Below are 19,962 nucleotides of genomic sequence, written 5' to 3'. Positions count from 1 at the left end.
AAGGATCCTGTGCCCCTCCCTGGTGCTGGGATGGGGGGTGGGGCGTGGACCGGGAAGTGCGGGGTGCAGGCTGGCAGGGCTGTGGGGAGGGAGAGGCTGCCTGGGAACAGGTGAGGCAATCTCAACCCCCCGGGACCGGGAAGCCTGAGTCTAGAGGGGCGTTCACCCCCTGGGAGAGCACAGGTAAAGAAAGCGTGTGAGCCGCACCCCCGGACCTCCTCCAAGGGCCTGTGGGGGCCCTCCTGTGTTTACACAAGGGGCCGGGCTCCCTGGATTCCAGGTCAAGGCCTGATGACTGAGGCCAGAAGCCGGGAAGCACCGCAGAAGTAGAAGCCGGGGAGCCACAGCCTGTGTGCTCGGAAAAGGCAGGCACTGGAAGGGAGGCCATTGAGCCCGGCACTAGCCGGTGTGGGTGAGCCCCGGTGGGGGGGGGATAGGTGGGGGTGGGGCGGGGAGACTGGCCTGGCTTGACTCCTTCCTTCTCTTTGCAGCTCCCTGCTGTGGTCTGGAGGAAGCAGCTGCCTGGGTTGGTGGGATTGGAATGAAGGGCTTCTGGTTTGCAGGGATCAAGGGTCCAGGGTCCCTGAGGTTGGGTCAGGACCCTCAAGGGGGTAACTGGGGCTTGGGAGGGAGACAGGGCGAGATATAGAGTGGCCCCTGTCCGGGAAGGAGTGTCCGGGCAGCTGGCAGGAGATAGGATTTAGGCAGAAACCAGGCTGGGAGCAGCTTGGTTAGGGCTCCCCGCAGATTAGAGGACGGCCTGGAACAGGCCCCAGGCAGGGGCAGCCAGCCTGAGGAGGGTGGCTGGTTAGGTGGCACTCACACCTAGATGGGCTACGAAGATCATAGACCTGTCCCATAGTAATGGAGACACCTGTAGCGCATGTCACCCTCCACTGCAGCAGCCGGAAGGAGTGTGAGGGTCCAGGGAGCAGGGTCCCCCATTGACAGGGTAGGGAAGGGTTTGCCAAACCTTCGGCCTTTCTCTAAGGCTGGGCGAGCAGGCCCAGTGGAGAGGCATCCTGGTTGGTCTGCTGGTGAGAGCTGGTGAGCAGGAGAAACTCGTGGGGGCTGTCAGATTTGGCCAGAGACAGATGCTCCAACAGGCAGATACTGCGACTGTCAGTGGGAAGCCACTGGCGTTTGCCAGACAGTGGAAGGAGAGGGTCAGTTCGTTGTGCTCTTGGCCAGGGGCAGGCAGGCAGCCTGTCGTGCCTTTATTTAAGGACCTTTGGGTGATTGGAGACAGGCAGACAGCCTGTCGCCTGGAAATGATCAAGTGGTCAGCCTGACCAAATTCAGGATAGCTGAAGGGTCTGACTGGGCACTGTGTGACCGGTGGGTTGGAGGCTGTCGTGTGGCTGAGCAGAGATGGCCAGCTGATGGGTCACACAGTTGGGGATGGTGTCAGGAGGTCAGCCTGACCAGCAGAGACAGCTGGCAGGAAGGTCACGGAAGGCCAGCCAGGCATGGTGCCACTGGGTGCAGGCAGGTGGCAGATCTGAGTGGCCTGGCACATTGGATGGTCGCTTATTTGGGCAGCGTGATTGTCAGAACAGTGTGGCAGGGGCTGCTGCAGGGAGCCATTTGGACATCTGCAGGGCCCCCCTGGAGGCCTCGGATGGCCACATAGGGTCTGCCTATCAGGAGAACCCCCAGATGGTCACAGTCCCCAGAGACAGCCAGACCCCCGGGGACCCAGCCTCTCACAGTCAGCCCTCCCAGCCGAGTGACCCCGATGGCGGCCTCCCAGCTGGCGGCGCTGGAAGGAGTGGACTCCGGTCCCAGGCTGCCCGGGGCCAGCCCCGGCTTCCTGTATTCTGAGGGCCAGCGGCTGGCGCTGGAGGCTCTGTTGAGCAAGGGCGCGGAGGCGTTCCAGGCCTGTGTGCAGCGCGAGGAGCTGCGGCCCTTCCTCAGTGCAGATGAGGTCCAGGGCTTGGCAGCGGCAGCTGAAGACTGGACAGTGGCCAAGCAGGAGCCCGGCGGGATGGCAGAGGAAGCCACCACCGCCGACACCGCCGATGTGGACGCGGGCAGCCTGAGCTACTGGCCTGGGCAGTCGGAGCAGCCGGCGCCCATCCTGCGGCTGGGCTGGCCAGTGGACTCTGCGTGGAAAGGCATCACCCGGGCGCAGCTGTACACTCAGCCTCCTGGAGAGGGCCAGCCGCCCCTCAAGGAGCTGGTGCGTCTGGAGATCCAGGCTGCCCACAAGGTGGGTGTCGTGGGGGCCCTCTGTCCATTCCCCAGACTAGGACGGGGACCCAGGCATTCTGTCCTTTGTGCTCCTGGGACTTGCAAGCCCACACCCCTACCCTAAAGGACCTATACTCCTGAGACCCAGCAGTCCACACCTTCCAGCCCCAGGACTCAGGTGCCTACAACCCCAGACCTCATCCTTACTCTCAGAAAGGGGGGCCCGGCCGGGTGCAGTGGCTCACGCCTGTAATCCCAGCACTTTGGGAGGCCGAGGTGGACGGATCACGAGGTTAGGAGTTTGAGACCAGCTTGGCCAACATAGTGAAACCCCGTCTCTACTAAAAATACAAAAATTAGCTGAGCATGGTGTGGGCGCCTGTAGTCCCAGCTACTCGGGAGGCTGAGGAAGCAGAATTGCTTGAACCCGGGAGGTGGAGGTTGCGGTGAGCCAAGATCGAGCCACTGCACTCCAGCCTGGGCGACAGAGCGAGACTCCATCTCAAAAAAAAAAAAAAAAAAGAAAGAAAGAAATGGGGGCTCCTACCTCCCCCCCAAAGACCTGGATGCCCTTAGGCATTGATGCCCCTTGAACCTAATTATGACACCCCCAGTCTCAGTCATTCCCCCATCCCTTCATCACCAAGCCAGGGATCTCCACTCTCCCTCCAAGGAAGGCCCAGATGTCCCCACTGCAGCCCTTGGAAAGCCCGCTGTGTACTTCACAGCCTTAGTGTCCGCCAGCTCCCATGTGAAGGGCTTCCCAGGGGCTAATGTGCATCATCGTCCCGGAACCCGGTACCGCCAGAGGGACTATTGTGCCCACGGAGGCACGGGGGCGGTTAGGTCTCTTCCCTGTAAGTGGCCGAGTGGGGATTTGAACCCAGGCTGTCTGGCTGCTGAGTCAGGGTTTCCACTACTTTATGCTGCCTCAAGATCCAGGCCTTCAGCACCTCCGTGTCCCCCAAGTTTGCCATGGTGGCCTAGCAGGTCAGCCGTCCTGCACCCAGCACCCAGAAAATTCCGCAGGACCCAGAAATGCAGTTGCCCACAGTGCCCTACGGGACATCCACCACTGATCCTAGAGCCAAACTGCCATGGATATTTGGGCACCGCAGTGTCGCAGCTCAGGGGACGCTGTTCTGTGTTATAAACATGTTATTTGTAGGCCAGCCACGGTGGCTCATGGCCTGTAATCCCAGCACTTTGGGAGGCTGAGGCTGGGGGATCACCTGAGGTCAGGGGTTCAAGACCAGGCTGGCCAAGATGGCAAACCCTGTCTCTACTAAAAATACAAAAATTAGCCAGGTGTGGTGGCGGGTGCCTGTAATCCCAGCTACTCTGGAGGCTGAGGCAGGAGAATTGCTTGAGCCCCGGAGCCCAAAGTTGCAGTGAGCTGATATTGCACCCTGCACTCCAGCCTGGGCAACAGAGCAAGACTTCATCTTTAAAAAAAGAAAAAAAAGCCGGGCGTGGTGGCTCACTCTTGTACTCCTAGCACTTTGGGAGGCTGAAGCAGGTGGATCACGAGGTCAGGAGATCGAGACCATACTGGCTAACGCGGTGAAAGCCCATCTCTACTAAAAATACAAAAAATTAGCCGGGCGTGGTGGCGGGTGCCTGTAGTCCCAGCTACTTGGGAGGCTGAGGCAGGAGAATTGCTTGAACCCGGGAGGTGGAGTTTGCAGTGAGCCGAGATTGCACCCCTGCACTGCAGCCTGGGAGACAGAGCGAGACTCTGTCTCAAAAAAAAAACAAAAAACAAAAAAAAAACAACAAAAAAAAACAAGCAAACATGTGATTTGTGATGACAGTTTTTCAGCATTTAGGGGCCGGGAATCTTGAGGAGGGTCTGGGGATCTCACGGAGGGGCAGCGTTTTACTCATTCACACATAGGTGCTGTTTGAGCAGCAGTGTATGTCTGGGGGTCTCCCCTTTAGCCCCTCTGAACATTAAACTCCCAGCCCCCAGAGCACTTTACTCCCAGATTCCGGATGTCAGATTTCCCATACCCTCTGAGTGTCCCCCGAGCCAGCTTCCGTTCACACATCTACCTCCCCTCTCCCCTCTCCCCACGCCCAGCTGGTGGCTGTGGTCATGGACGTCTTCACTGACCCAGACCTGCTTTTGGACTTGGTGGATGCTGCCACGCGCCGCTGGGTACCTGTCTACCTGCTCCTGGACCGCCAGCAGCTGCCTGCCTTCCTGGAGCTGGCCCAGCAGCTGGGGGTGAACCCCTGGAACACGGAGGTAGGGGCCGGGCCAGGGGGACCTGTGAGTCCCCATTCTCCTGGCATGGGGATAGTGGGGGCAGACCCTTCCGTGGAGCTCCGGGTCATTGAGATGGATGCTAGCAGGGATGGTCCCCTGGGATCTGATGCCCACGGCACTGGGGAGGTGGGGGTGGGCATTCCCAAGGAATCTTGAATCACTGAGTCTGGGTATCCCCAAGAAATGCCTGCGGGTTGACATCAGTGGCTCTGAGGAAGCTGAGACAGATACTTCTTCTTCTTCTTCTTTTTTTTTTTTTTTTGAGATGGAGTCTTGCTCTGTCGCCCAGGCTGTAGTGCAGTGGCGCGATCTCGGCTCACTGCAACCTCCGCCTCCTGGGTTCAAACAATTCTCCTGCCTCAGACTCCCCAGTAGCTGGGATTACAGGCACGTGTCACCATGCCTGGTTAACTTTTGTATTTTTAGTAGAGACGGGGTTTTGCCATGTTGGCCAGGCTGGTCTCGAACTCCTGACCTCAGGTGATCCACCCGCCTCAGCCTCCCAAAGTGCTGGGATTACAAGTGTGAGCCACCACGCCTGGCCTTGAACAGATACTTCTATGGAGTCATGGGTCACCCAGTTAGAACCAGTCTGGAGGGAGCCTGAATCCATGCAGTGGGCCTCAGCAAGGGTGTGCCCTCCACTCCCCACACCAACAGAATGTGGATGTCCGCGTCGTGCGGGGCTGCAGCTTCCAGAGCCGCTGGCGACGGCAGGTGAGCGGCACCGTGCGGGAGAAGTTTGTGCTGCTGGACGGCGAGAGAGTCATCTCAGGATCCTACAGGTGTAGCCCCCGCCCCGCCCCCCACCTCCCGGCGTCCTATACCCCACTTTCCCTCAGTGTGCTCAGAGAACAGCTGGCATCCCCTTGCCCAGGCCTCTCTTTTCTCATCTGTGTAATGGGGGCAAAACACTCTTCCCTGGGGAGGAGGTGGGTGCCATCGCCGGACCTGGTGCTGGCCTGTTTAGTGGTCTTGTGTAACTCTGCTTCTCTTTGACCTGGTGTTTTCTCATCTGGAAAACTGGGCAAACAGTTTGGGGGTGGGGTTTGTTCAAAATCAGGAGCACCTGGATTGGGATCTAAGCTCTGCCTCGGGTAAATAACTCCACCTCTCTGAGCATCTAAGAAAATGCCCGAGAATGGTGGCTCATGCCTGTAATCCCAGCACTTTGAGAGGCTGAGGCGGGCAGATCGGCTGAGGTCAGGAGTTCAAGACCAGTCTGGCCAACATGGTGAAACCCCATCTTCCCAGCTACTTGGGAGGTTGAGGCAGGAGAATTGCTTGAACCCAGGAGAGACGTTGCAGTGAGCCGAGATCGCGCTGTTGCACTCTAGCCTGGGAGACAGAGCAAGACTCTATTTCAAAAAAGCAAAAAAAAAAAAAAAAAAAAAAAAAACTGCAAATAATAAAGCACCTACCTCACAGGGTCACAGCACAGCCAGGGAGGAGAGGGGTGTGGCCTCTGGGACCAGATGGCCTGGATTCAAATTCTAGCTCTGTCAGTTCCTCATTGTGTGACTTCAGGCAACTTACTTCACCTCTCTGTGCCTCAGTTTCCCCCTCTATGTCACGGGCTGATAGGATTAGAGCCTCTAGAACCAGGTCCCTCAACAGGGGTGGCACCCACGTTTGGGCTGGCTGAGTCTTTGTTGCAGGAGCTGTTGGGTGCATTGTGGGAGGCTCCTCAGCATCTTCAGCCTCCACCCAGCAGAGGTCAGTAGCATCACACGCCCCATACCCCCGACTTTCCCTGCCAATTAGAGAACTGAAAACCTCTCCAGACAGCGCAGATGCCCACTGGGGAGCACAGGTGCCCAGCTGACAACACTGCTCAGGAACAGTGGCTTTCAACCCTGTGCGTGCACCAGAATCCCTGGGAGCACTTGTTAAAACACAGCTTTTGGGCTGGGCGCGGTGGCTCACACCTGTAATCCCAGCACTTTGGGAGGCTGAGGCAGGTGGATCACCTAAGGTCAGGAGTTCAAGACCAGCCTGGCCAACAATGATGAAACCCTGTCTCTACAAAAATACAAAAATTAGCCGGAATGATGGTGAGTGCCTATAATCCCAGCTGCTCAGGAGGCTGAGGCAAGAGAATCGCTTGAACGTGGGAGGCAGAGGTTGCAGTGAGCCAAGATCACAGCACTCCAGCCTGGGAGACAGAGCAAGACTCTGTCTCACAGAAAACAAAACAAAACAAAACAAAAACAGTTTTTGTAGCAGATAATTCAGGAAAAGGAAAAAGAAAAAGGGCCGGGTGTGGTGGCTCACACCTGTAATCCCAGCACTTTGGGAGGCCAAGGCAGGTGGATCACCTGAGGTCAGGAGTTTCAGACCAGCCTGATTAACATGGTGAAACCCCGTCTCTACTAAAAATACAAAAAATCAGCCGGGCATGGTGGCATGCACCTCTAGTCCCAGCTACTCGGGAGGCTGAGGCAGGAGAATCGCTTGAACCTGGGAGGTGGAGGTTGCAGTGAGCCAAGATCGCGCCACTGCACTCCAGCCGGGGTGACCGAGCGAGAGACTGTCTCAAAAAAAAAAAAAAAGGAAAAGAAAAAGAAAACGGAAAAAGGCCGGGCATGGTGGTTCATGTCTGTAGTCCCAGCACTTTGGGAGGCTGAGGCAGGAGGATCGCTTGAGCCCAGGACTTCAAGACCAGCCTGGGCAACATAGCAGGACCCCATCTCTACAAAAATTGAAAAAAATAAAAATTAGTCAGGCATGATGGAGCATGCTGGTAGTCCCAGCTACTCAGGAGGCTGAGGTGGGAGGATCACTTGAGCCCGGGAGGTAGAGGCTGCAATGAGCCAAGATTGCACCACTGCACTCCAGCCTGGGCAGCAGAGCAAAACCGTTTCAAAAAGAAAAAGAGAAAACAATACACAGCTTTTGGACCCCACTCCCATTCATCGTGCCTGGAACAGGGCCTGAGAATCTGCATTTTCAGGAAGTTCCCACTTGCTGCTCCTGCTGTTCCTGGTCCAGGGACCACGCTTTGAGAACGACTAGAGTTGGGACCAGGATGTTTGAAATGTTTGAAAGAGTGTTTACCTTCCCAGCTTGGTGTGAGGATTCAGTGGCACGTAACATAAGACAGGCTTGGCCAGGTGTCGTGGCTCATACCTGTAATCCCAGCACTTTGGGAGGCTGAGGTGGGAGGATCACTTGAGCCCAGGAATCCGAGACCACCCTGGGCAACATAGCTGGACCTTATCTCTACAAAAAGAAAAAAAAAAGGAAAAGAAAAGAAAACAAATAATGCTCCATGAACATCAGCTGTCATTTATTATGATATATATATATTTTTTACCATATTTCATGGACTCTAAAGTGCCACCAATGGAGAGAAGCATCCTGATTGAAACATGAGAAGCTCTGCGTCTTAGAACCGGTGGAATAGAGTAGTACAATCAAACCCACAGGCCGTGCTCCCCTGCCGCTCAGTCAGGCCTGGAGGTGGTTCCCCGAGCACCGGGCTCCTGGTGGACAGCCTTAGAAGGGATGAAGCCAGGGCTGCAAGAGGTTGTCCAGGGCCTCTCTGGCCATTTAGTGGGGGAAGGAGATGGGGACATGGGGAGTGGCGGATCTGGGAGAACAGTCCCAGGCCTTGTCCTCCCAGCTGGTCACAGCAAACGTGGAGGAAGCAGCATACCCAGCCCCAGTGCCAGGCTGGTGGTAGCCCCCACCATCTGGCTGCTTGAGGAGGCCGGGGCTCTGTTACACAGGCGGCCGGTGCAGCAGGTGGTGGTGAGGCTGTAGGTGACGCCCCTGTAGCTGACGGGTTCCTCACGGCCGCAGCTGGTGGCTCGCAGGCAGCCTTTGTTGATGACCGGACCGGTGCCTGGGGCGACCCCGTGGCCTGTGAAGCAGTCCTCGTCATCGCCACAGTGCATGTAGGTGCCGGGACACTGCGTGGAGTCGGTGAGCTCACAGAAGACGCATTCCTTGACGCCCGTCGTGCCTGGGGGCAGAACCATCACCAGAAGCAGCAGCCAGCTCAGGACCATGGCGGCCTGGTGGCGTTGACGCTGCCCCAGCCAGGCCGTGGGCTTCCCAGACCTCCTGGAACCGCTGAATGAAGGACCTCCGAGGACTCCTCTTGCCCACGGGACTTTGGCCCTGGTCCTGGCCTCCCAGGGTCAGCGCCTGGAGTGTCCTCTGTTCCCAATGCCCTGTGTCCCTCTAAGTCCTGGGGATGGAGGTAAGGGGGTGGCTGCTGCCCGACAAGAGTCTGTGAATGGAATGAGTGATCTCACAGATCCCTCAGGGTTCCCACTGGCCGCTCTGGGGATGAGGTCATAGGTGAGAGGAGTGGGTGTCACAATCCAAGGGGTGGCCTGCCCCGCCAACCTGCCGGGGCACAAGAGGGCTCTGCCACCCCCACCAAGGTGAAGACGCCCTGAACCCAGAGGACACTGGCCGCAAGCTTGTCCACATTCTCTGTGCTGTACACCCGCCAAGGGCTTGACTTCAGCCTCACATCTCCCATGGTAACCCCATATTCCAGATGGGCAAACCGAGGCCAGGGAAAGGAAAGTGATGCATCCAGGGTCCCCGAGCCAGGATGAGAGCCAGGTTCATTGAATTCCAAAGAGGCTGCGAAAGAAGAGGGTGTATTAACTGAGCACTTGCTGTGTGCCAGAATTCATGCTCAGTGCTTGCTTGCTTTTATTTTTTTGAGACGGAGTCTCACTCTCACCCAGGCTGGAGTGCAGTGGCGTGATCTCAGCTCACTGCAGCTTCTGCTTCCCAGCTTCAAGCAATTCTTGTAACTCAGCCTCCCGAGTGGCTGGGACTACAGGCGCATGCAACCACATCTGGCTAATTTTTATATTTTTAGTAGAGACAGGGTTTCACCACATAGGCCAGGCTGGTCGCGAACTCTTGAGCTCAAGTGATCTGCCCACCTCGACCTCCCAAAGTGCTGGGATTACAGACATGAGCCACTACACCACACCTGGTGCTTGGTGCTTTCAATAACAACTACTGTAATGACAGGAATTGTTAGGGCACTGGCCCCCACAGCTCACAGGCTCTCAGGGGCAGCTACGTGCAGCGGGCTTGACCCATGTTCAGTCATTTGAATCTTCTTATGTTGTATTTATTTCTTAATTTTATTTTTTATTTTAAAAAATTGGCCGGGCGCAGTGGCTCACACCTGTAATCCCAGCACTTTGGGAGGCTGAGGCGGGTGGATCACCTGAGCTCAGGAGTTCAAGACCAGCATGGCCAACGTGGTGAAACCCTGTCTCTACTAAAAATACAAAAATTAGCTGAGCGTGGTGGCGAGCACCTGTAATCCCAGCTACTTGGGAGGCTGAGGCAGGGAGAATTGCTTGAACCTGGGCGGGGGGAGGGATAGCATTAGGAGATATACCTAATGCTAAATGACAAGTTAATGGGTGCAGCACACCAGCATGGCACATGTATACATATGTAACTAACCTGCACATTGTGCACATGTACCCTAAAACTTAAAGCATAATAAAAAAAAAAATTGCTTGAACCTGGGAGGTGGAGGTTGCGGTGAGCCAATATCGTGCCACTGCACTTGAGTCTAGGCAACAGAGCAAGACTCCGTCTCAAAAAAAAAAAAAAAAAAAAGGATCTTGCTCTGTTGCCTAGACTGGAGTGCAGTGGCACAATCTTGGCTCACTGCAGCCTCAACTTCCCAGGCTCAAGTGATTCTCCTCCCTGAGCCTCCAGAGTAGCTGGGACTATAGGCGTGCACCACCATGCCCGGCTAATTTTGTAATATTTTTTGTAGAGACAGGGTCTTGCTACGTTGCCCAGGCTGGTCTCAAACTCCTACCCTCAAGTGATTCTCCTGCCTCGGCCTCCCAAAGTGCTGGGATTACGGCATAAGCCGCCACACACGGCCTTCCTAGGTTTTGGCTCCATATTGCAGATGAGCACTGCAGGGAGCAGCAACGTGGAGAGCTTGGTGCACAGCCAGGGCTGACTAAATGGCAGTCATTCTAGGAAGCAGCTGGGTCTTAAAACAATCCCTGTTAGTGTCCGGAAGTGAATTCTTCTCTTTCCAAAGGGGAAAATTGAGGCATTGAGGTGTTCCTAAGTGGGGACCAGGTAGAGCCTGGGTTTAAACTCCAGTCTGATTCCAGATAAGTTTTTTTTTTTTGAGTCAGAGTCTCGCTCTGTCGCCCAGGTTGGAGTGCAGTGGTGTGATTTCGGCTCACTGCAACCTCCACCTCCTGGGTTCAAGCAATTCTCCTGCCTCAGCCTCCTGAGTAGCTGGAATTACAGGCATGCACCACCATACCCAGCTAATTTCTGTATTTTTAGTAGAGATAGGGTTTCACCATGTTGGTCAGGCTGGTCTCAAACTCCTGACCTCATGATCTGCCCGCCTCAGCCTCCCAAAGTGCTGGGATTACAGGTGAGAGCCACCGCATCCGGCTTTTTTTTTTTTGGGGACAGGGTCTTGCTCTGCTGCCCAGGCTGGAATGCAGTGGCATTATTACAGCTCACTACAGCCTCAATTTCCCAGGCTCAGCCGGGCGCAGTGGCTCACACCCATAATCCCAGCACTTTGGGAGGCCAAGGCGGGTGGATCACCTGAGGTCAGGGGTTCAAGACCAGCCTGGCCAATGTGGTGAAACCCCATCTCTACTAAAAATACAAAAAATTAGCCGGGCATGGTGACAGGTGCCTGTAATCCCAACTACTCAGGAGGCTGAGGCAGGAGAATTGCTTGAAGCCAGGAGGCAGAGGTTGCAGTGAGCCGAGATCATGCCACTGCACTTCAGCCTGGGCAACAAGAGCGAAACTCCGTCTCAAAAAAAAAAAAAAAAAAAAAATTCCCAGGCTCAAGGGATCCTCCCACCTCAGCCTCCCAAGTGGCTGGGAGTACAGGTGTGTGCCACCACACCTGGCTAGTTTTTTTGATTTTTTGTAGAGACAGGGTCTCGCTATGTTGCCCAGGCTTGTCTCAAACTCCTGGGCTCAGGCAACCCTCCTGCCTCAGCCTCCCAAAGCGTGAGTCACCACACCTGGCCCTGATTATATAAGTGTCTTAACTCGGGCTGTCTTCACCCCACCTCTCCCAAGTAGGGACTTCAGTTGTGCCCCATTCTACAGACGGGGAAGCTAAGGCTGGAGAGGTCAGGACTCGCCTGAGGTCCTACGGTCTCCCCTGGGACTTGGCTGAGGATGGGTGCCGGGCTGGGCCCTCAGGGTTGGAGACTCTGACCCCCTACTCCCCGACCCCCAGCTTCACGTGGAGTGACGCACGCCTGCACCGAGGCCTGGTGACCCTGCTGACTGGTGAAATTGTCGACGCCTTCAGCCTTGAGTTCCGGACGCTGTACGCGGCCTCCTGTCCGCTCCCACCTGCGCCCCCCCAGGAACCCTCGGTCATAGGTGGCCTGCAGCGGGGCCGCAGCCCGCACCGCGTGTCCCGCCGCCGCTCCGTGGCCCCCGCGTCGCCTCCGCCGCCTGACGGCCCGCTGGCCCACCGCCTGGCCGCCTGCCGCGTCTCCCCTGCCGCCCCGGGGCCGGCACTCAGTGACATTCTAAGGAGTGTGCAGCGCGCCCGGACCCCCAGCGGCCCCCCGGCCCGGCCCAGCCGCTCCCTGTGGGACCTAAGCCGCCTGTCCCAGCTGTCTGGCTCCAGTGATGGGGACAACGAGGTGAGACCTTGTGGCTGGTGCCAGAAGAGCATGGAGCCCAGGAAGGGGAAGGCGTTTGCCCAGGGTGGTGCAAGCCAGGCTCCAGGAGCCCTTCTCCCAGCCACAGAGCAGGAGGCGTTTCCTGAGGGCCTGTACCCCTAAATTCATAATGGCATCGTTTGTTCATTTCCTGCACGCCTGCTGCATTTTGGGCATGTGGGCGCTGGGTGGCATGGGGCAGAGACAGGAGAGCCCTGGGTGCAAATCCTGGCATGACAGACTAGGTGGGGGGAAGCCGAGGACTTGACTTCTCTGAACCTCAGTATCCTCATCTAGGAACCGGCGGAGGAAGGGCACTCATTCTGAGTTTGGTTGGGGGAGGAATCCACGTGGCTAAATGAAATAGAGTAGTAATGATAACAACAATACATTCCTGAAACAGGGAGATCGAGACCAGCCTGGCCAGCATGGTGAATCCCTACCTCTACTAAAAATAAAAATACAAAAAAATTAGCTGGGTGTGGTGGTGCACACCTGTAGTCCCAGCTACTCCAGAAGCTTAGGCAGGAGAATCGTTTGAGCCAGGGAGGCGGCGGTTGCGGTGAGCTGAGATCGTTCCACTGCACTCTAGCCTGGGTGACAGAGCGAGACTGTCTCAAAATAATAATAATAATAATAATAATAATAATCAACAATAAATAAATACATTCCTGAAGTGGAATTTATTTATTTTGTGACATCCTCATCCCAGGATGTGTATATATATGTGTATATATATATGTGTATATATATATATACACATATACATATATATATATATACACACACATACACATATATATACACACACACGTATATACACATATATACACGTATATATAACATGTATATACATATATACACGTATATATAACATGTATATACATATATACACGTATATATAACATGTATATACATATATACGTATATATATAAATATATATACACATACATATATACATATATACATATATACATATATATACATATATATATATATTTTTTTTTTTTTTGAGATAGGGTCTTGCTCTGCAATGTCTTGGGAATCAGGAATCGTCTCCCTCCGTCCCAGGCAAGGAACGCTCCTAGCTGGAGAGGAGACGGGGGATGGGCAGGGGCAAGGTCCTCACCTTCACCTGGTCCTGAGCACCCTCACCCAGCATCCCCTCCCTTAGCAAATATTTGCTCCCGGCTGGCAGATGCCAGCGCTTCTGGTTCCTCCCCAGCTGCAGAGGTGGGGACCCAGCTCCTTGTCCCTCTGTAAGTTAGGGGGTCCCAGGCTTGCCCTCTTACTTCGCCCCTTCCCTCTCCGGTTCCCCACACTGTCCTCCTTGCCTGCCTCCTCCTCTGCATCCCTCTCCTTTCTGTCCCTCCTCCTCCTGCTGCCTTCCTGCTTCTTCCTCACCTCATCCTTCCCCTTTCACCCCCTCTGTCTCCTCTCTCTGCTTCCTGGCTCCCCTCTTCCCTCCTCTCCTTCTTTTTCCTCCCTCACTTTCTCCCTTACCCCTTCCTCTTCTTTTGCCTCCTCCACCCATTATTTTTTTTTTTTTGAGACAGTGTCTCGCTCTGTCTCCCAGGCTGGAGTACAGTGGCGTGATCTTGGCTCACTGCAGCCTCAACCTCCTGAGCTCAAGTGATCCTCCCACCTCAGCCTTCCAAGTAGCTAGGATTACAGACCCATGCCACCATGCCCAGCTAATTTTTGTATTTTTTGGAGAGATGAGGTCTCACTGTGTTGCCTAGGTTGGTCTCGAACTCCTGAGCTCAAGCAATCCTCCCACCTCCCAAAGTGCTGGGATTACAGGTGTGAGCCACCGCGTCCCGCCTCCATCTCTCTCCTCCCTCTCTCCTCTCTTCTCTCCCTTCCCTCCTCCATCATCTCCTTCCACCTCCCTCAAATCCTCTATCACTTCCTTTTTTTTTGAGACTGAGTCTTGTTCTGATGCCCAGGCTGGAGTACGGTGGCGCTATCTCAGCTCACTGCAATCTCTCCCTTCCGGGTTCAAGCGATTCTCCTGCCTCAGCCTCCCGAGTAGCTAGGATTACAGGCACCCACCACCACCTCAGGCTAATTTTTGTATTTTTAGTAGAGACGGGGTTTCACCATGTTGGCCAGGCTGGTCTTGAACTCCTGACCTCAGGTGATCCACCCGCATCAGCCTCCCAAAGTGCTGGGATTACAGGCGTGAGCCACCGCGCCTGACCCTCTATCACTTTCGCTGCTTCTCTTGCCTCACCGCCTGCCTTCCCCGGCTCTGGGATGCCCCCAGGGCCCCACCCCGCCCCTCCTCTCAACTCCATCTCTTTCCCTCCACAGCTCAAGAAATCCTGGGGCTCCAAGGACACTCCAGCCAAGGCTCTGATGAGGCAGCGGGGCACTGGAGGAGGCCCCTGGGGGGAAGTGGACTCTCGACCTCCCTGGGGCGGTGCCCTGCCCCTGCCCCCCACCCACCGCCTCCGCTATCTGTCCCCAGCCCGAAGGCGGTTCGGTGGGGATGCTACATTCAAACTTCAAGAGCCCAGAGGCGTCAGGCCATCAGACTGGGCCCCCCGGGCAGGACTTGGGGGGCAACCCTGAACAGGAGCCCAAGCCAAATCTGCTGGCCCACCCAAGGAGCAGTGCCGGACAACTGTCGGCTCAGAGCCCCCTGCCTCGATGCCCTGCCTTGGACAAGGCTTCTGGCCTCAGCGTCTGTCAAGCAGAAGGGATGTTTGTCACTTGTTCTGCAACTTGGGCCGGGAGTGGTGGCTCATGCCTGTAATCCCTGCACTTTGGGAGGCTAAGGTAGGAGGGTTGCTTAAGGCCAGGAGTTGGAGACCAGCCTGGGCAACATAGTGAGACCCCATCTCTACAATAAAAAAACAAATTGGTTGGGCGTGGTGGTGCACGCCTGTGGTCCCAGCTACGCAGGAGGCTGAGGTGGGAGGATCGCTTGAGCTCAGGAGGTGGAGGCAGCAGTGAGCCAAGATCATGCCCTTGCACTCCAGCCTGGGCAACACAGTGAGAGGCCATCTCTTAAAAAAAAAAAAAGAAAAGAAAAAAGAAAAAGAAAGGCTGAGCGAGGTGGCTCACTCCTGTAATCCCAGCACTTTGGGAGGCTGAGGCATGTGGATCACCTGAGGTCAGGAGTTCAAGACCAACCTGACCAACATGGTGAAACCCCATCTCTACTAAATACAAAAATTAGCAGGGTGTGGTGGCGGGCGCCTGTAATCCCAGCTACTTAGGAGGCTGAGACGGGAGAATCGCTTGAACCCAGGAGGCGGAGGTTGCAGTGAGCTGAGATCACGCCACTGCACTCCAGCCTGGGTGACAGAGCGAGACTCCATCTCAAAAAAAAAAAAAGGACTTGGGCAAGCCCATTGCCTGCACCAGACCTCAGTGTCACAACCCAGAAAATGGGCTGGCAGCGTCCCCAGGCTGCTGATCCTAAAGAAGACACACATAGCTCCCGAGGGTCAGGCCTTCCTGATGAGGGGCCTGGCTGAGGCTCCGAGCTAGAGCTGTGAAGGGGAAGATGGGGAGTCGCTGCCAGGTACACTGTGTTCAGGAGCTGTGGGGAAACTGAGGCAAGGAGCTGAATACTGAGGGAGTGGAATGTGGTGCAGCCACAGCCACAGGGGAACAGGGTGGGTGGTGGGACTTTGTGGGTGCTGAGAGGGCAGGTCTGCCGGAGCTCCCCTTTACCTCTGCTCAGAATAAAACCACTTCATGCCAAAAACGTGCGTTACTACAGCCTGGCTCTGAATCCAAGAGTCCACAACCCAGCCCCCTCCTCCCTCAGACCCAGGAGTCCAGGCCCCCAACCCCTCCTCCCTCAGACTGAGGGGTCCAGGCCCCCAGACCCTCCTCCCTCAGACCCAGGAGTGCAGCCTCCCAGCCCCTCCTTCCTCAAACCCGGGAGTCCAGACCCCCAGCCCTCTCCTCCCTCAGACCCAGCAGTCCAGACTCCCAGCCCCTCCTCCCTCAGACCTAGGAGTCCAAACCCCAGCCCCTCCTCCATCAGACCCAGGAGTCCCAACCCCCAGCTCCCTCCTCCCTCAGACCCAGGAGTCCAGGCCCCCAGCCCCTCCTCCCTCAGACCCAGGAGTCCCGACCCCCAGCTCCCTCCTCCCTCACACCCAGGAGTCCAAACCCCAGCCCCTCCTCCCTCAGACCCAGGAGTCCAGGCCCCCAGCCCCTCCTCCCTCAGACCCAGGAGTCCAGGCCCCCAGCTCCCTCCTCCCTCAGACCCAGGAGTCCAGGCCCCCAGCCCCTCCTCCCTCAGACCCAGGAGTCCAGGCCCCCAGCTCCCTCCTCCCTCAGACCCAGGAGTCCAAACCCCAGCCCCTCCTCCCTCAGACCCAGAAGTCCAGGCCCCCGGCCCCTCCTCCCTCACACCCAGGAGTCCAAACCCCAGCCCCTCCTCCCTCAGACCCAGGAGTCCAGGCCCCCAGTCCCCTCCTCCCTCAGACTGGGGAGTCAGGCCCCCACCCTGGGAAGTGAGATGCCCAGCGCTGAGTTCCTGCAGCACCTTTGCCTCTGGGCGGGACTCTGAGTGGGGGACCCCGGCCTCTGGAAGCCTTGGTGTGGTGAGAATTCACGCCCCGCTGCGCACCCTTTCACAGCGCATCAAGGAACCTGGGCAGAAGCGAGGTGTTTATTCTCAGGGTCGCGGGTGCGGGGGCTCAGAGGCCTGGCCGGGGCTGGGGCTGGGGCTGGGGCTGGAGTTGGGTCTGGGCTCAGGCTCCAGGCTGGTGTTGGGCTCAAGGCTGGGCTTGGGCTCAGGCTCAGGGCTGGGCTCCGGGTCTGGGCTGGCGTCCTCCTCCGGGTCTTCATCCCAGGGGAAGGTCGGCATCCCCCACATCTGCTTGCGGTAGACACGATCGAAGGCTTCGCTCTGGGCCACCGTGAAGTGGTTCTTCCAGTCACCGCAGACCCCTGGAGAAGAGGGGGCACCGGGGGGTGAGGAGCCTCTGGGGAGCACTGCGCCCCCACCTCCAACATTCCAGCAACCTCTTTCCCCTTCCTGGCCTTTGGCGAGGTGTTCCCTTTGCCAGAAACACCGTCCTCGCTACCCTCCACATTGCCCCCTTTGTGTCCTATGGTGGCAGTCTTGGCCTGTCACCTGGCGCTGTTCTCACCTCCGCCCTCACTGCCTCTGCTACTGCAGGCTTCCTGCCAGTCGTCCCCTTTATCCAGGACCCTTTAAGTCTCTGCCCAGAACCTCTGTCTCCAACCCTGAATTCCTACCCACCTTACAGCTTGTGTCACCTCCTCTGCCACCAGTCCCAAACCTCCCCTGCTAGAACAAGGCCTCCTGTCTCATGCCCCCACAATGCTCCATGCTGCAGCCATTACTGCTTGGACATGGAAGGGGCCCCCTTCTGCAGGCTCTGTGCTCAGGGCTTGCAACCAATTCGCTGATTGGCGCAGCAAGCGAGCCTCAGGAACCCTCCAAGCCTCAGTTTTCCATTTTTTTTCTTTTTGAGATGGAGTCTCGCTCTGCCGCCCAGGCTGGAGTGCAGTGGTGTGATCACGGCTCACTGCAACCTCCAATTCAAGCGATTCTCCTGCCTCAGCCTCCCGAGTAACTGGGATTACAGGCGTGCACCACCACGCCCGGCTAATTTTTATATTTTTAGTAGAGATGGCGTTTAACCATGTTGGCCAGGCTGGTCTCAAACTCCTGACCTCAGGTGGTCCACCTGCCTCAGCCTCCGAAAGTGCTGGGATTACAGGTGTAAGCCACTGCACCCAGCCCAAGCCTGTTTTCTCATTGTGGGGCTATCACAGGGGCATCACCCCTCACCTGGAAACCTGGGGCTTATGGCATTCAGAGGACCGTAGTTTGCTTTTTAGCAAGTGCACGTGCCCCATGTTACCCAGCACCCTTAATGAGGTTGTGGGGAGGGGTTCCCTGGGGTGGGCTGAATAAGGACTCCCTCCATATCCACGTTCTAATCCTTGGAACCTGTGAATATGTGACCTTATATGGCAAAAGGGATTTTGCAGATAGGATTAAGCTAAAGATCTGGAGATGGGGAGAGGACCCTGAAGTATCTGGGCGGGCTCAGTGTCATCACCTGGGTCCCTATAGAAGGGAGGAGGGTCAGAGACTAGAAGATGCTTCACTTGGCTGGGCACGGTGGCTCACACCTATAATCTCAGCACTTTGGGAGGAAGAGGCGGGTGGACAGGAGATCGAGAACATCCTGGCTAACACGGTGAAAACCTGTCTCTACTAAAAATACAAAAAATTAGCCAGGTGTGGTGGTGGGCGCCTATAGTCACAGCTACTTGGGAGGCTGAGGCAGGAGAATTGCTTGAACCTGGGAGGCGGAGGTTGCAGTGAGCTGAGATCGCGCCATTGCACTCCAGCCTGGGCAACAAGAGTGAAACTCCGTCTCAAAAAAGAAAAAAGAAAAGGCCGGGTGCGGTGGCTCACGCCTGTAATCCCAGCACTTCGGGAGGCCGAGGCAGGTGGGTCACAAGGTCAGGAGATTGAGACCATCCTGACCAACATGGTGAAACCCCATTTCTACTAAAAATACAAAAATTAACCTGACATGGTTTCAGGTGCCATAGTCTCAGCTACTTAAGGATGCTGAGGAAGAAGAATCGCTTGAACCTGGGAGGTGGAGGTCGCAGTGAGCCGAGATCGCGCCACTGCAACCTCCAGCCAGCCTGGGCGACAGAGCGAGACTGTTTCAAAAAAAAAAAAAAAGAGTAAACGTGTTGTTTTGAGTCATGGAGTTTGCGGTGTTTGTTACAGCAGGAAGAGGAAAGAACTACACTGCTGCCTGCGCCCCGTAACCCAGCGCTTGAGTATTTCTGCCGTGAACACGGCCGTGGAGGATTCATGAAGACTCTAAATCTCTGTCGGGTAAACCTAGCGTTGGCAGTACTCCTGGATGTTTTGCTGTCGTTGGGAGTTCTCTGGATGGGGACACCTCAGGTGGCTGGCACGTGTGCTGAGCCAGTGCTAAACCCTGTGTGTGATCAACCCTGGGGCCACAGTGACCCTGTTCACCCAATGTTACAGCTGGGTGAGAAACTGAGGCCCAGAGAGGTTAAGTAACTCTCCCAGGTCACACAGCCAGGCAGTGGACTGGTGGGCTCCGAACCCCAGAGCCCCCGCACCTTTCCGGAGGAAGGCCCCGCGACGGTGGTCCAGCAGGCTGGGAGGCAGCAGCGTGTAGTTGGACATGGTGTTGGCCTTCATGGCACCGAAGGTCGAGTGTGCCACGACGGAGCCCAGTGCCTCCTTGCCCAGCGGACGGCCCAGGAACCCGCAGATGCGCTCCACGGAGCCCTGTAAGTCCTGCAGGCAGGGGAGAGGGGTCAGCGGAGGGAGGGCACTCGGCCAAGGCAGGAGCTGGAACCTGCGGTCTGCATGTCTGGGTCCTAACCTGGGGCTGCCTGAGGGACGCTGCCTTTTTGCCTCAGTTTCCCCAACTCCAAACTGAGGGGTTGGGCTATATCGCCTCTAAGGGTTTTTGCAGTTTCTGTCTTTGGAGGGCTCTCTAGGTGGGAGGGAATAGGTGGGCTTGGGGCAGAGGTCACAGCCGGGGGCAGAGGTCGGTGCATCACCTTACCTGGAATCACCCTCCTTCGGGTTAGAGACAGGCATTGGCTGGTCTACATCTCAAACCTGGTGCTCCCCCAGGCCCCCATTGCAGGATGGCCCTACCATCCACCCAGGAGCCTGGCCTCCCTCTCTGGGTACCCCTCACCCCCAAACCCTGTCCGTCATGAGCCCTGTCCCTCCCCACCTGCCTCCCCTTGCCATATGCTCTCCTCTGTGTCCCTGTAGCCTAGAACTGCTCAGGCCTCATCCTCCT

General features: G+C 56.4%; 3 protein-coding genes across 4 annotated transcripts in view; 1 reads left to right on the top strand and 2 right to left on the bottom strand.

Moving 5' to 3' along the window:
* The first annotated feature begins 491 nt into the window (after window positions 1-491).
* Window positions 492-15,860, top strand: FAM83E (family with sequence similarity 83 member E). Its single transcript, XM_054465646.1, has 5 exons — window positions 492-2,212; window positions 4,277-4,444; window positions 5,126-5,250; window positions 11,703-12,120; window positions 14,456-15,860. The coding sequence occupies exons 1-5, from the start codon at window positions 1,739-1,741 to the stop codon at window positions 14,714-14,716; spliced, it is 1,446 nt and encodes a 481-aa protein (XP_054321621.1). The 5' UTR covers window positions 492-1,738; the 3' UTR covers window positions 14,717-15,860.
* Window positions 7,734-8,955, bottom strand: SPACA4 (sperm acrosome associated 4). The gene has a single exon (XM_054465647.2). It carries the CDS (start codon window positions 8,476-8,478, stop codon window positions 8,095-8,097), a length of 384 nt encoding a protein of 127 aa, XP_054321622.1. The 5' UTR covers window positions 8,479-8,955; the 3' UTR covers window positions 7,734-8,094.
* A 908-nt stretch (window positions 15,861-16,768) lies between the features above and the next one.
* Window positions 16,769-19,962, bottom strand: part of SULT2B1 (sulfotransferase family 2B member 1) — a 50,358-nt gene continuing 47,164 nt past the window's right edge. For both annotated transcript variants that reach the window (XM_054464396.2, XM_063657289.1), the window contains 2 exons: window positions 19,262-19,442; window positions 16,769-17,059 (listed from right to left, as the gene is read on the bottom strand). In XM_054464396.2, coding sequence (XP_054320371.1) covers window positions 16,785-17,059; window positions 19,262-19,442 — 456 coding nt within the window. In that variant the 3' untranslated portion in view covers window positions 16,769-16,784. The remainder of the gene's footprint in view (window positions 17,060-19,261; window positions 19,443-19,962) is intronic.

The sequence above is a fragment of the Pongo pygmaeus genome, chromosome 20 (assembly GCF_028885625.2).
Source record: "Pongo pygmaeus isolate AG05252 chromosome 20, NHGRI_mPonPyg2-v2.0_pri, whole genome shotgun sequence".
Classification (NCBI taxonomy): Eukaryota; Metazoa; Chordata; class Mammalia; order Primates; family Hominidae; genus Pongo; species Pongo pygmaeus.
This window is presented reverse-complemented; position numbering and strand designations above follow the sequence as displayed.